General features: G+C 41.3%; 1 protein-coding gene across 1 annotated transcript in view; it reads left to right on the top strand.

The window, feature by feature from the left end:
- Stxbp3 (syntaxin binding protein 3) overlaps positions 1 to 15,271 on the top strand; it is a 44,516-nt gene extending 29,245 nt beyond the window's left edge. Inside the window, exons 10-19 of the mRNA XM_051165668.1 lie at positions 2,216 to 2,311; positions 2,438 to 2,495; positions 5,564 to 5,629; positions 6,798 to 6,878; positions 8,017 to 8,155; positions 8,664 to 8,770; positions 9,624 to 9,716; positions 11,209 to 11,294; positions 13,577 to 13,728; positions 14,579 to 15,271. Coding sequence (XP_051021625.1) covers positions 2,216 to 2,311; positions 2,438 to 2,495; positions 5,564 to 5,629; positions 6,798 to 6,878; positions 8,017 to 8,155; positions 8,664 to 8,770; positions 9,624 to 9,716; positions 11,209 to 11,294; positions 13,577 to 13,728; positions 14,579 to 14,673 — 973 coding nt within the window. The 3' untranslated portion in view covers positions 14,674 to 15,271. The remainder of the gene's footprint in view (positions 1 to 2,215; positions 2,312 to 2,437; positions 2,496 to 5,563; positions 5,630 to 6,797; positions 6,879 to 8,016; positions 8,156 to 8,663; positions 8,771 to 9,623; positions 9,717 to 11,208; positions 11,295 to 13,576; positions 13,729 to 14,578) is intronic.
- Positions 15,272 to 16,260: the final 989 nt, after the last annotated feature.

Below are 16,260 nucleotides of genomic sequence, written 5' to 3'. Positions count from 1 at the left end.
AGTCAAACTCTGAAGCTCAGCCTGTCAGCCTTCTCCTGCGAGGGCTTCAGTCCCCTGAGCCAGCCTCTAGACACATGTGCTGTGCCTCTGTGCTGCTAAATCCAAGTGTACTCTCACTATTCCTTCTTAGCCCCTACGTCTTAGGGTTGGAGTGTTCTGGCGTTGAGTTTGGGGACTCTGTGTATATACATTCAGAAGCCCACTGGGCTCCCACATCATGTGTATTCTAAGCCTTAACTTCAGACTCATCAACTCCCTAGTGAATATCGTCATTTGAAATGTCTGCTGAGCATCTTCAACATTTGTGTCCACACCTGGGTTGCTGGTGGTCACTTCAAAGTGCACAACCAGTGCTCCTAGTAAATGCAGCTCCTATCTCATAGTTACATACGCAGGCCAAAATTTCAGTCATGGCCAATCAAGTTCAAAAACAATTCACTATTAAATCATTATGACTATATGTTAAAGACCTTTCTAATTTTTCAGCTGGCTTATGACAACAGACTTAGCTCAAGCTCATGATGTTGCCCAGACTGATGTCCACCTCACTGTCTTCCTGCAGACTTCTGACTGATCTCTAATGCTCTGCTTTCAGTCTTTCCCCAGCTTGGGGAGAAAGAAAATCCTAGTAAGATCTATGTCAGTGCATAGCACTTCACTCAGAACCTTTCCATGGCGTCCTCAGAGAAAAAGGCAAAGTGGATGCAATAGTCCCTAAGCCTCATGTCACCTGTGCCCCCACCCTCTGATTTGCTTGTCTACTAATCATCCTGTGTTCTGCACACTGTAGTGGGACTCAGTTCCCTGCCAATTCCTATCACATACACTCTCCCAGGGTCTCCTGTGTAGCTCTGGCTGGTCTGGATTTCATTACGTAGACTAGGCTGGCCTTGAACTCACAGAGCTCCACCTGCCTCTGTCTGGGAGTTCTGAGAGTGTTGCCTTTGTGCTACTGATTTGCTTATAAACCACCTAACCGGCAAAGGTATTGTATAAATGCACATTGGTATTCTGCATGACAGAGGGCTTCAGCCTTGTAATTAAACAGCCATTTTTACCTTAACTAACACCACATAGGAAGATTGTTTTGTAAAAGAAACCTATAGTTGGGGGTTATAGAAATTACTGTATTCATATAGCAGAAATCTCCATGAATTGTCTGTCCATGGTACGTAGTCCCTAATATTGCCTCAGGAAATGGATGCTCCCAAAGACAACTGAGGCTTCCTGCCTCCAAAGTGGAAGGAGGGTACCTGCAGAAGAAAAGAAGGAAGGAAGGAAAGGAAAGAAATTACTGTAAGGGGGGGGCTAGAGAGATGGTTTAGCAGTTAAGAACGCTGGCTGCTCTCCCAGAGGTCCTGAGTTCAATTCCCAGCAGCCACATGGTGGCTCACAACCATCTGTAATGTGATCTGATGTCCCCTTCTGGCCTGCAGGGGTACAAGTAGGCAGAGCATTGTATGCATAATAAATAAATAAAAATTTTTTAAAAGAAATTACCTTAAGGAAATCAATCAAAAAGTTCATTGCACAGGTTCTGTGGATCTCTTGAATTGCTGCTTACTCCAGCAGAACACATACGAGTTTTTCTCATTTCTTCCTATCTTTAAAAGAGGTGTGATTATAGGGTTGGGTAGGGTAAAGCAGCAGACGGTGTGTGGTGTTTGTGAATTTTGCACCAAACACTTTGAGCAGGCTAGCTGGAGTGGCAGTTCTCCCAGCAGACATTTGACGGTTGAGATGTGGGTTATTAGCCCATCACAGTCACCCTAAGCCATGGTAGGCACAGCTGCTTGTGCATTCAGCGTTGCTGGTCTTTGTTTCGTCTTCGTGGTCTTTGCTGTTTGAGACAGGATGTCTGTAACTCAGGCTGGCCCTGAACACTGTTGCTGGGATGATCTTGGCTCTAGTCTGTCTAACCTCTGCCTTCCGAGTACCACTATACCCAGCTTCCTTTATTCTCAAAGCTGACTATAGGATGCTGAATTCTGCTTTGTAAAATGACGTTCTGCCAAGACTACAAACCTAACATTTTAAAGGAAAAAGATGTTTTGCTAAATTTCTAATAGATTCTAATCTGCCTTGGGTTTGACCCCCTCAGGTAGCAGACTGAGTCTATACTTTTCAGTTGCTTTTCATAATTGTTGTTTGGAAAAAATGTTTCTTCCACTTTTGGAGGTAGAGAATCCAAACCTGTTCTCTCGGTCTGTTGTAGATACCGAACAGATGGGAAAGAGAAGGAGGCCATTCTGGAGGAAGACGACGACCTGTGGGTGCGGGTCCGGCACCGGCACATCGCGGTTGTGCTGGAGTATGTGAGCCTGTTCTAACCTAATTATGTAGTTTTTAGGCTCTGAGTTGTTAAAGTGTATTCTATAACTTTAAAGTAGTTTTGTAAAGAACTAATTTAGACATTTCTTTTTTCACAATCTGGCAGGGAAATTCCAAAGCTTATGAAGGAAATTTCATCAACAAAGAAAGCTACGGAGGGGAAGGTAAGAGCCTTTCAAAGTGATAACAGGAAACTTTTTTTTTTTTTTTTTAGCCAGGCCTGCCAAGGCAAATTATAAACACAGTTGAAAGTGAAAAGGATGAAAATTACCATTAACTTTGTATTTAGGGACCGTTCTAACACAGAGGAATAAAGAAAATAAATTCCTATACAACCATTACCTCATTTAAAAAAAAATTACCAACATTTTTATCTGCGTTACTTACCCCCATTAAAATTTAGTTACCAAAGGCCATTTAGTCAGTTTCATCAGTGCATAGAAGAGGGTTTTTGTTTGTTTGTTTTGTAAGACAAGACTCTCACTATGCTGCCCTGGCTGGCTCCATCTGCTCCTGGGTACTGAAAGTAAAGTCATGTACAACCATGCCAGTTCAGCTAGTTGAGGTTTTTAGTATTAAAGATGAATACATAAGCCGGGCGTGGTGGTGGACGCCTGTAATCCCAGCACTCGGGAGGCAGAGGCAGGCGGATCGCTGTGAGTTCGAGGCCAGCCTGGTCTACAAAGTGAGTCCAGGACGGCCAAGGCTACACAGAGAAACGCGTCTCCAAAGGAAAAAAAAAAAGATAAGTACATAAGTAGAGCGCACAAATCTTAATGTGTACTAAGTTGTTTTTCTTACAATTACACATTTCCATGTTATTTTCAGTCTAATGTTACTGCACAGTTTTGTAAATAGCATTAGTTTTTAAATTCTATTTTGTTAGCATATAAAATATAGATGATTTTGTAAACTTTTACTTTGGATCCAGTAACCCTAATCAATTAAATACTTTGTGTAATAATAGAACCAGTGAGTAAAGGAAATTTAGTGTCTTCCTACCCAGATTAACGTTTATGGACTTGAAACTGTTTTTCTTAGTAGCTAATCTCTCCTGGCTCTGGGTGGCCCCAGGACCTGACAGCAGAGCTGGTGGAAGGGAACTTCCTTGTTCCGGTGACCTCCTCATGAGGGCCTTGTTCCTTTTAGTCTCATCCTTGATGAGATTAAGGCAGTTCTGTTTTGTTCTATTTTGCTGTACATCTTTAAGTGCTTAGTTTTCTTCTTTTTTGTGATGGTGAGGATCAGACAGACTGAAGTGTGCTGATCTGTCCTACCTCGACCTTTGCTTCCTTTTGGGAAAACCCTGTCTCATCAGCTGCTGCTTCTCTGTTGTACTCCCTTCTCCTAGAGTCTGTTAGTGTGATGGCCATCTCGCTGTTGTGCTAGTTAACCAGCTGTCTTTCTGAAATGGACTCCACTTGGTCATGATGTCTGTCCTAAGTACTGGCGGGTTCTGCTTGATTAACACTTGCTGCTGGTGTTTGTTTCCTGTCTACAAGGAACGTTTTCTGTAACATTAATCTTTCGTCTCGTTCTTGTCCAACTTTTATATAAAAATTATGCTAACCTTATGAAGTGAGTTGTTATTCTCTCATTTTATCCTGAAAGTATTTGTGTAACTTAATTGTTCTATATGACTTGAATTTATCACTGAGGATAGAGCACCCTTGTCAAAGCAGTCTTTAGTTATAATTTATGTCAGTTCTTTAGTGTTACCCTGAGTTCCTTACTTAGAAGTCCTGATCAGGTGCCAGATAGCTATTCTAGTTTCTCTGCCTCTTGTGACAATAACCCCTGTGTTTCTAATTTTGGGGAGGTTCTCCCTGTGTGCCACAAAAATTTCATTATCTAAATGAAATTGTATTTCTGTGGTTGTCTGGTCACAGTTGCTCTAGAAATCTAATATTATGTCTGGAGTTTTTACATCAGTCTTCTTCAGACAGTGAGTGATAGAAACAAGAGGTCCCTAGTGGAGGGAAAATCTTTTATTTATCTCTTAACCTCAAAGCTTTGGCTGCTCACTGCACAGGTGCTCTGCATCACTGCATAGTCCAACTGTTTGCAGCCTCGCCTTTGTTTGTTTGTTTTGTTTTGTTTTGTTTTTTGAAGCAGGGTTTCTCCTACAGTCCTGACTGTCCTGGACTCCCTTTGTAGACCAGGCTGACCTCAAACTCACAGATCTTCAGGCCTCTGCCTCCTGAGTGCTGGGATTAAAGGCGTGTGCCATCACATCTGGCAGACTCACCATTTAAAAAAAAATCTCTAAAATATTATGAGACCATCTGCTAAACCCTAATAATTGCCAAATAAAAGAGCCATGACTGTAACTTAGTGGCCTGTCTAAAAGATTCCCTGGATTCAAGCCCTAGTCATACATACATACATACGTGGTTTTGTTGTTTTCTTTATATGTTAGTTTTGTTTATTTACTATTGTATGGGTACAATCTGTGTATATGGTGCGTGAGTGCTGTGGTACATATGTAGAGACCAGAAGACAGCTTAGTAAAGTCAGTTCTCTCTTTCCGTCTTCTGTGGGTTCTGGGGACCAAACACAGACCCTTGAGTTTTCATGGTACCTGCTGAGCATCTTGCTGGCTCTGTTGAGGCTAGCTTTAGATTTTTTTTATTTGCACACAGTCCTAATGCCCTTCAACTTTGTTTAATTGTTTTCCAGCTCCTTGAATTAGACATTTAGACTATTGATTTTTAAGTTCTCTCCCACTGTTTCTATTTAGAGTTGTTTCCTGCTTATCACTAGCCAGCTTGCAGGAGAGTTAGAATAGCTTTTTCCCTTTCCATTTTTGGTTTTGGTTATTTGAGAAGTGATCTTACATCTTTTTGTTTTGTCTCTGAGAGTGCTCCCGTGTCTAAGCACAGAGGAGGGTCCAAGCACAGCCACTGCTCACATTTCGTTCGTATGTTCTGGCAAGTCCCTTTCTCTCTCTAGCCTTCAGCCTAGGCAGCCCTGAAGGAAGAAGGCAGGCTGAGCGCAGAGCTCACCTGCTGTGCTTCCCCGGTTGCCCAGAAGGTACTATTTCATCTCTCCACAGGGGAGAGTAACTTCATGTCAGCTGCTTTAATGTGACAGAGTCGGAAGCCCCGTAAAGCTCTTTTAAAACCCGGCACATTTATTAAATTAGCTGTTTATTAAGGCTTAGAAACTCTAGATTAAGAAGGTGTAACGTAGAAGAACTGAATCTTGGGTTTGCTTAATTGTTTTTCTCTAGACTTCACTTAGTGCTCTCACTCAGCTGATGAAAAAGATGCCTCACTTCCGAAAACAGATGACGAAGGTAAGCAAGGTCCTGTGTGAGAACCTTTGTCTGAGCCTGTGGTCAACTTAGCAATGTCCCAGGAATAGTTGCTGGGAGTTGTCCTCCCAACCCTTCCTGTGGATATGAGAAATGCCCAAACCAACCAGAGCAGCCACTGATGATGTCTCGTCTACATCACCTGTATCTTTTAAACCTTTTTTAGAAAGTTGTCTCGAGCAGCTGATCAAAATAAGTTTACTATTTCTCAACCTCATAGAAAAATTCAGTGTGAGATTAACTAGTGGCTGTTTTGTTTGTTTTCAGTGCTTGGCACCAATCCATCTATTTCCTTATATTAATAGTTACAAATTAAACTTAAAACCATTTAAGGTATATCTGTACAGATAAACCCACTTCCTTTCCATTCTTTTTCCCTCCCTCTTTTCATCCATTTTTCTATCCATCTATCCATCCATTTTTGGAAGTAGAGAGTTTGGTCTTTTCTAGGTCAGACTGAACTGGAAGTCACTCTCACCTAGGCTAGTGTCAGACTTGTGGCAATCCTCCTGCCTCATCCTTGAGATTGCAGGTAATACAGGTGTGAGCCTCCATGCCTAGCCAAGTCTTTCCTAGAAATCACTATCTTTTCACATTTTTATAATGTTGTATCCCAGTCAGGAACCAGTAATATAAAAGAAACCTTTTGTTGCTATTCTTTAAGATTTGGCTTTTTTCCCCCATGAAAGCTTTACCCAAGTTTTCATAACCCTTCATACTGCACACAGACTCAGCACTTGTTTTGACTTTGCTGTCTGTTGATTCTTGATCTATTTGTCATATTGATTCTCACTTTCTTTCTTGAGCTGCTTCTCTCTGTTGAATGTTTCTTACACTGGAACCCATATTATCTTAAAGCTTTAACATTGGTGCTGGAGCAATGGCTCAGCAGGTAAGTAAGAGCACTGACTACTCTCCCCGAGGATCCAAGTTCAGTCCCCAGTGCTCACATGGTGCCTCACAGTCATTTGCAGCTCCAGTTCTAGGGCATCTGATGCCCTCTTCTGGCCTCTGGGCACTAGACACACACTACAACTGGCACACAGACATACGTGTAGGCAAAACACCCATAGACATATCTTTTAAGTTTAATATTATCAGTTACACAAAATAATTAAAATGTAAATAATCAATTTCCTCCGATTTTCAGCAAGTCGTCCATCTTAACTTAGCTGAAGATTGCATGAATAAATTTAAGCTGAATATTGAGAAGCTCTGCAAAACTGAGCAGGTATGTACAGAGCCAGAAACACCATGTCTGTAATCATTTCCAGAGCGGCTTTTGTAAGCTAGCATGTAATGTTTTTGCTTAATACAGTGACTGAGTTCCACAAAATCGTAGATTCTTAGAAAGGGACTAGGCAGTATTCGATGCCTGATAGCTTTGTGTTGCTATAGTAACAAATACCTGAAATGATAAACTTCTAATGAGAAAAGGATTATTTTGGCTCACAGTTTTGGGTTGGTGTTGGGGCACACTTGGTTGAGAATACTTGAGACTTATGATCAGTTGGCGTCACTGCTTTTGGGCGTGTGGCACGTCATCGCGGGGATGTCTGGCAGAGCACAAGAGCTCACCTCATGGCGAGGACACCAAGAGATAGACAGAGAAGGACAGCAGTGTCACTGTCACCTTCAAAGGCACAGCCCAAAGACCTGAAGACCTCCCTCCATCCCTCAGAAACACCAAAGGACAGACGCTTATCACGTGGCCCTCTGGGTCATTCCAGATGCAAACTGAGAGTCACCAACCTTGACAAGTAGCCCTCCTACTCTGTGATCTTTTTTATAGTTCCTAACCTGTTTAGAATATTCCCTAACAGAGATTGAATGCCAGTTGCATGCAGTATTAACTATTCTGGTAGCCACACTACAAAGGTTAAAAGGAGTGTGAATGATTTGGGTAATAAATTTGACCTAACCCAGTATGTTCACACTATTGTTTTAACATGTAATTAATAAAAAAATACTGTTAATGAAGCCAGGTGTGGTGGTGCATACCTCTAATCCTACAAAGCAAGTCCAGGACAGCCAAAGCTACACAGAAAAATCCTCTCTCAACAAAACAAAAAAAACTGTTAATGACATATTTTCTGATCTTTCACAAGTATTCAGAAATCCATTGTTTTGTGCATACTGTCATTCTTAGGGGCTGCCCAGTGGCTAGGCCAGGGCTACGTGATATTCTTTCCTCTGATTTGCTTTATGACCTTTTGTGTTTTGTGCAGTGAATAGTTTGCATATAATATTCAGGTTTCCTATGCAGTATCATCAATGTTCCACAAAAATCTGACAGTTTAATAAGAGATACTTTAACAGAAAAGCAGATTTGGATTGTAGAGCACTGTCTGCATTTTTCTGTCATTAAGGACCTGGCTCTTGGAACAGATGCTGAGGGCCAACGGGTGAAGGACTCCATGCTGGTGCTCCTCCCAGTGCTGCTCAACAAAAACCATGACAACTGTGACAAAATACGAGCAGTCCTGCTGTATATCTTCGGCATTAATGGTAATGGGGAGCCTGCTTGTTTCTATGAGTGTATGGAAGTACTGACTCTAAAATCACTTAGCCTCTGTTTACATTTAGCCATTACATATTAGTTAATGTGTGTGATGGAAATGGTACGTGTCACAGCCTGTGACTGAAGTGATTTTACATCCAAATTACAGCACCCACCAACGCTGCCCAGTGCCCATGTGGTATCTATTCTGTGATCTTGCAGTTTGGGTCCCAGGGATCAAACCCAGGTTATTGATCTTTAGCCAGCACCATTAGCCACTGAACCATCTGTCTAGCCCCTGCCTCACTGGCTTGTTACTCACCATAATGAAGTCTGGGAAACAGCAGAAGAAATGCTAGTTAAGGTGAATACAAAGAAAATAGGAAACTGAGAGAAGTCTAGAGAGGATATAAGTTTGCCTTTTTTTTTTTTTTTTTAACTTTATTTATTACCTCAGTCTTAGAATTAGTTACAGCAGCAGTTATCTGACTACACTTTTGCTTCCATTTTTCTAAGGAACGACTGAAGAAAATTTGGACAGACTGATCCACAATGTAAAGATAGAAGATGACAGTGATATGATTCGTAACTGGAGTCACCTTGGTGTTCCCATTGTTCCCCCAGTAAGGAAGTCTTGTGTGTGTGAATGAGCGTGTGTGCCTGTGTGTGTGTGTGTGTGTGTGTGTGTGTGTGCGCGTGCGTGCGTGCGTGCGCGCGTGTGTGTGCACTTGTGCCTCTGTGTGTGTGCGTATGCGTGTACCTGTGTGTGTCTGTGTGTCTATGTCTGTCTGTCTGTGGGCACGTGTGTATACGTTAACTACTTTTGGACTCAGACAAACTGCTCTTGTTCCATGAGGTCCTTGCATGAACTGCTTTTGTATATGGGAATCTTCTAGACATTCTTGACTTCATCTTATGGAATGTGATTATTAAGTAAGCAATTGGGGGTTTTTGTTTTCATTTTCTGAGACAAGGTCTCATGTAGTCCAGGCTGGCCTCAAACTTACTATGAACCAAGAATAACCTTGAACTCCTGTCTGCCTTTGAAGTGTTGGGTCATAGGTGTGTGCTGCCACTCTGTGTCGCCAGGAACTACAGGTGTGCTCTCTTACCACCTGAGCTATATACCCACCCTGGTGTTTTGTTTCCATATGTAATCTGAATAAATTAAAAATGCTAGTGAATTTGTATTTTCTTGCTCTATTATAATTTGCTACTTATACTTTTCTGTTTATGATTCATTTGTACCAAAAGTTGCATTGTATATCCAACCTTCTGTACAGCACTGCTAAAATACAAAATGCTGTTCAGTGACCCAGCACGTACCAAACTAGTGTGATACTTTTTCTTTCTTTTTTTTTTTCAAGTAGGCAGTTTCTCTATTAAATGCAGTGCAGACTTTCTGGTAATTAAATCTTTGTTAGGAATATAAATTATATTACTGAATAAAATTATTTGTTCCTTTAATTACATTAGTCCCAACAAGCCAAACCATTAAGAAAAGATCGGTCTGCAGAAGAGACTTTTCAGCTTTCCCGGTGGACACCTTTTATCAAAGACATCATGGAGGTAAAAATCCAGCCTTCCCCCAACCCCTGAGGCTCCGGGTTACTCTTTCCACTTGGTTATCTGTCACTGTAAGCAGAGCTCACATGCAGGAGTTCTTTGTCTTCTACAGTATAACTTGCCTCCTACCCACCAAATGATTATGCAGAAGTAGTTTTTCTTTCTTTCTTTCTTTCGGGGCGGGGGGGGGGGGGAAGGCGGGGTTCGAGACAGGGTTTCTCTGTGTAGCCTTGGCTGTCCTGGACTCTCTTTGTAGACCAGGCTGGCCTCAAACTCAAAGTGATCCGCCTGCCTCTGCCTCCCAGTGCTGAGATTAAAGGCATGCACAACCATGCCCGGCCCTAAGTAGTTTTCTTAACTGTTTATTTTTAAAATGAAAATCAACCTGTTGAAACACTTTAACAAGGTTTGCATGCTAAATTCAGAAACTGTACTTTGGATCTATGGTTTTCCTAGGCTTTCAAAATTTCTCCTAACTTAAAACATGATTTCTTCCTTTCTAGCAGTCTTAATTAAAATCCTCTTCAACTGTGCTGGGTGTGGTGGTGCACACCTGTAATTCCAGCACTTGGGAGGCAGAGACAGGTGAATCACTGTGAGTTCGAGGCCAGCCTGGTCTACAAAGCAAGTCCAGGATAGCCAAAGGCTACACAAAGAAACCCTGTCTCAAAAAACTTCTTGAACTGCTTTGTCCTTCTTGTTATCACTTTTCAGTGCCTATGTGCTGTCATCTATAAAGCAAACTGTGTTGACTAATAAAAACTGTAACCATAATAAATTATGAGCATAAACCTGCTGATTGACCAAATATAAATTACTGTATTAATAAAGCATTCATAGACATCATAAGCATATGCATAAGTATATCATAAAATGTAACACTGAGAAAAGGGAGTTTTTAAAAAATACTATAAACAGGAAAACATTCCCGTCATTGGACTGTCCTCAGTGTCGCGGGGCCAGGTATGTGCATTCTGCTTCACAGGCGCTGCTGTGAGGTCAGTGGCCTAGGGTGCCAATTAGAGACCTCTAAGTCCTCCTACCATTGCAGAAACTCAATAAAGGCAGATCTGAACTATATGTTTGTTTGTTTAATATGTGAGTCAATTAGTACATTAATTTTTAATTTTCTATTTATTACTTTAATTATGTATGTCTATGTTTGGATATGTGTACGTGAGTGCAGCTGCCTGTGGCAGCCAGAGGCATTGGATCACCTGGAGCTAGAGTTACAGGCAGTTTGTAAGCTGCCCGATGTCAGTGCTAGGAACTGAATTTCAGTTCTCCAGAAAAAGCAATGAGTGAGTGCACTTAACCACTGAGCCGTCTCTCTAGTCCTAGTATATTGACTTTTGCTGCAAGTAATATTTGTGGGTGTAAAGAAGGAGTAATCTTACTAAATATGTATGCATCTTTACTGTTCATTAGAGCTGTGTACAAAACAAAAATCTGAAATTACATTTTCTTGACGGTGTTAATGGCTTTTCTCCTCTAGGATGCCATTGATAATAGATTAGATTCCAAAGAATGGCCGTATTGTTCCCGGTGCCCAGCAGTGTGGAATGGATCTGGAGCTGTGAGGTAACTTAAAAGCGACTGAAATGTTTTTGCTACAATACTACAGACCAAATGCTGCTCAGATGCTCTCTTTGAACAGCTGTCCTCTTTGAAGCATACAGCAGTGTGAGGGGTTGTCTTTCTTCAGCGGTAGCCAACTAAATGAATTCAGGAAAGCATACTTTATAATATAGAATACTGTCATAAAACCGTCTCCTCCCCACACATCTTTTTCCTTACATAGTGTAGTTGCCCCCTCACCTCCCTTCTGTTTTGTTCCGTTTTCTTTTTTTCTTCCCTTTCCTCCTTGTCCTTCCCTTTCCTTTTCTCTTTTTGAGGAGGACCTCACTGCATATCCCAGGCTGCTGCTCCTTCTGCTGAGTAATGACACCCAACTTGATAGGACCCTTTTTTGTTTTGGTTTTTTGTTTTGTTTTTTCAAAACAGGGTCTCTCTGTGTAGCCTTGGCTGTCCTAGACTTGCTTAGTAGACCAGGCTGGCCTCGAACTCACTGCGATCCGCCTGTCTCTGCCTCCCCAGTGCTGGGATTAAAGGCATGCGCCACCACGCCCAGATACGACTCTTTTTTTGATAATGTTTAGTTTGAAAGTTCCAAGAGGCAGAATATCCTTATGCTCGCTCCTGTCCTCGGAGCCCAGCTTCAGTGAAGTAAATCCAAGCTTCCTGTGTTTCGTGCCCTGATTTTATTCTCCTTTTTTTTCTTATCTTAGTTAATCGTTTACCTGTATGTCCATACTTATTTCTAACTATATTTCTACCCTGTGTAATGTATTGAATTGTGCTTTGTAGGATTTGGGGTTGTTTTATATTCTGTATGTGGATGCACAAATGACACAGTGCATGTACAGAGGTCAGAGGACCATTACAGGGGACAGTCCTCTCCCTCCACCATATAGGTCCTGAACCCTGAACTCAGGTGTCAGGCATGGCAGCCGCAGGCACCTTTGTCTAAGGAGCCATGTGGGGCTTTCTCTTGATACTTGGCTTCTGTCAGTTTGACTGTGTTATGTCAGCATGGGGTTCTCTCTTGTTTGTTCTCCCTGGGGGTGTGTTTGGTGTTCTTGCATCCTGAGCCCACCACCAGCCACCCCCCATGGCTCGCAGTGGGGCTGCTGAGTGATTTCTCTACTTGGCTAGGTGGTTGTTTCTGTCTATTTTAGCATGTCCCTTCTGTCCTCCACTGACCACACTGAGGATGACGTGATACACGCTAGCACTTGGCTTTTTCCTTCCCCTTTCCCCTACATGTTCTTGATGCTTGAGTCTTCCCTGCATGTAAACAGTGGAGCAGCTATCTAGCAAAGTCTACAGAGCAGATCCTTGTTTTTGTCCTTGTGTTTGTTTTGAGGGGGTTTCCCACTTCCTGGACTTCCCTGTTCCCTGCTCAGTCTCTGACAGATGTGATAGCACATTACAGATGTTTTTGCCTGGGTCTAGACCATCATCCTGTGGTGGAGTCACAGGAGTGGCTGTCCCAGTACCACGGTAGATCCTAGTCTGCCCCTGTCCTCTTCCCCTGCTTGTCTTTAAATCTCACTCTTTCTAAATTAGGTCTTCATATAAAATAAAAGAGGGGCCTAGAAGAATGGCTCGGGTTAAGAGCACTGGGTAATCTTTCAGAGGATGCAGGTTCAATTCCCAGCACCCACATGGTGGCTTACAACTGTTCACCCCTGCAGTCTCACAGGATCCAGTACCCTTTTCTGGCCTCCATGGATACTGCATTCACATGGTGCACAGACTTACATGCAAGCAAAATACCCATACACACAAAATAAAAATTAAAAAATATTTTAAACATTAAATAAAATGTTAGCTTTATAAGTAAAAATGTTGAGCTCTAGTCAAAACGCAGTCTGAGTGTTGTTTTTGTTTTTGTTTTGTTTTGTTTTCAGTTTTTCGAGACAGGGTTTCTCTGTTTAGCCTTGGATGTCCTAGACTCCCTTTGTAGACCAGGCTGGCTTCGAACTCACAGCGATCCGCCTGCCTCTGCCTCTGCCTCCTGAGTGCTGGGATTAAAGACTTGTGCCACCACACCCGGCGTCTGAGTGGATTTTATTTTAGTTTTTGGAAATAAGCCTTTATTTTATATATATATATGATATATTTTTTTCAATTGGATTTGTTCAAATTGGAATATGAAAGACGGCTTTGCCTAACTGTGATGAAACTGTACCGTGCTTAGATCATTTCATTAAGACCAAGACAAGTGCTTCCAAAGGTGACTTTGATTGTGTGGCTTTGGGAACGTTTGTAGCATGTTTGCTTTATTTTTTACTTTTTAGTGCTCGCCAGAAACCCAGAACTAACTATTTAGAGCTGGACCGGAGAAACGGGTCAAGGCTGATTATTTTCGTAATTGGAGGAGTTACATACTCTGAGATGCGTTGTGCTTATGAAGTTTCTCAGGCACATAAGTCCTGTGAGGTTATTATTGGTAAGACTTTCATCTTTTCATTGCTTAAGTGTTTCAGGCAAAATTATACATGGGAAAATTTAAGACTGTCTTATTACATGCAGAGAAAGGATCAGTCATAGAACATACTTTATAAAATTGCCTAAAGGTCCCCCAAGTTGATATTTTAATAATTTTATTTTTAAATGCTCGGATTTTTAGGGGCTTGAGCTTACTCCTTTAAAGCTGCATCTTCTGACTTTGCTCTTGCCATTAAGTGCTTTTGTGACATATTAATACATGTTTACTTCACAAGTCTTTGTGTTTGTGGCTATGGATATGACATTGGTGAGGCCTGTGTAGAACTGAGTTTTAAAATACTAGTCTGGGCCAGTGAGAGAGCTCGGTGGGTAAAAACTGCTGCTGAGCAAATGTGACAACCTTCAGTCCCAGCACAGTGGCACAAGAGAACCCATTACTAAAAGTCATCCTCTGGCCTCCATGCGTGGGCCACAGCATGTGTGGCCCTGCACATGTGCACACACACTAATAGTAAAAGCAATTAGATTTTGTTTTTCTAGTGAAGCCATTGCAAATAGGTGGTTTCCTAAGCAGAGAGCTGCAGGAGTTGTGTGACAGACTTTGATTCACAGCACTACTTAAAGATTCTCTCTCTTCATTTAGGAAAAATTTTCTCCTTGCTAGATACCAATGTATAGTACAAATCACTGCCCATGTGTGATGGACAGTGTTTCTGCAGCATTATTAAGCATGCTCAGCGGCCAGGGTTGATGTGAATCTTACATAAATGTGTTAGAAGTATTGTTCAAATACAGCAAACATTTTAAGCAGAAGAAATTAATTCTGAAAATTTATAATTTTTTTCCACCAGGTTCCACACATATTTTAACACCCAGAAAGCTGCTGGATGATATAAAAATGCTGAATAAATCGAAGGATAAAGTTTCCTTTCTTAAGGAAGAGTAGCTTTTTTGTTGTTGTTGTTCTTATTTTTATTAGAGGCTTTGTTAATATGTTCAGCTAAAACAGAAGATGTTGCTGTCATAATTTAAACAATGTAAATAGTTTATGGAGTAATGTGCTTTTCAGGTATGCTTCTTCAGGGAGTTTATGCATTATTGGATTTGCCATTTCTAATAATTTAATACTGTTGCTGCTTTGTACAAGATACAACATTAAAGTGCTTTCTTACCAGGAAGTTTTCACCTTTGGAGCAGAGTCTGTTAAGAGGACAGGGGGTTAGCTACCTGTCACATACTAATTACTGGATACTTAGGCTGAAATACAGTGTGGGGGCAAAATGATCCTGAATGAAGAGATCATAAAAGTAAAACTGTAAATGTATGTATGATAGAATTATTTCCTATGAGTGCAGTTTCTTAAAGCTGAAATTGATTTTTATGTATAAAATAATTCCAATTAATACAATTATTTCACTGTGTATATTACCTGCAAGATAATTCTAAAGAACACAGTTTTATATGCTTGAGATCATGTCTGCTTAAGTTAGAAACCAAAAATAATCATGAACATTCTATGAGAAAATAAATATATAGTTGCCAAACTTTTCTGAGTATTTCTTTCTTTTTTGGCTCTGAATTGGAGGCAGAAAGAAGAAAAAGAAGAACCTTCATATTCCCACCATTACAATACCTAATGACTTTCAAAAACAATGCGTTGTCTGTGAGGGTCATTAATATAGACAGGCCTGCAGGTGTGTGTGTTACAAAACTGAGCATCTTCATTTCAGATCTCTGCTTGACCTCGGAGCATTCTTTTTTTTTCTTTTTTTTTCCATTTTATTATTTTATTCATATTACATCTCGATTGTTAGCCCTTCCCCTGTTTCCTCCCATTCTTCCCTCCCTCCCACTTCCCCCCTTCTCCCCTCCCCTATGTCTGTGATTGAGGGAGACCTCCTCCCCCTATATATGCTCTTAGAATATTGAGTCTCTTCTTGGTAACTTGCTATCCTTCCTCTGAGTGCCGCCAGGCCTCCCCATCCAGGGGACGTGGTCAGAAAAGGGGCACCAGAGTTTGTGTGAGAGTCAGATCTCACTCTCCACTCAATGGTGGAGAATATCATGTTCGTCGGCTAGGTCTTGGTATATTCTCCTTGGCTGGTGCCTTAGTTTGAGGAGGACCCCAGGACCCAGATCTGCCTGTCATAAAGTTCTTCTTGTAGGTTTCCAGGACCCTGTGAGTCCTACTATTTCCTTATTCTTCCATGCTACTCTCGCCTAAAGTCTCAATAAGATGTCCTCTCCTCTGACCCACTTTCTTGGTAAGTAAAGTTTTTCATGGTACGTATCCCTTGGACTACTGTTTTGACATAAGTGAGTATATACTGTTTGTCTCTTTTTGCTTCTGGGTGAACTCACTCATTATGATAATTTCTAGATCAATCCATTTGTCCACAAATTTCAGGAATTCCTTGTTTTTAATAGCTGAGTAGTATTCCATCATGTAAATGTACCACAGTTTCTTAGTCCATTCTTCTACTGAGGGACACTTAGGCTGTTTCCATGTTCTGGCTATTATGTATAAAGCAGC

This window comes from Acomys russatus, chromosome 23, assembly GCF_903995435.1.
Source record: "Acomys russatus chromosome 23, mAcoRus1.1, whole genome shotgun sequence".
NCBI lineage: Eukaryota > Metazoa > Chordata > Mammalia > Rodentia > Muridae > Acomys > Acomys russatus.
Note: the sequence above shows the minus strand (reverse complement) of the source record. Positions and strands in the feature narration are given on the sequence as shown.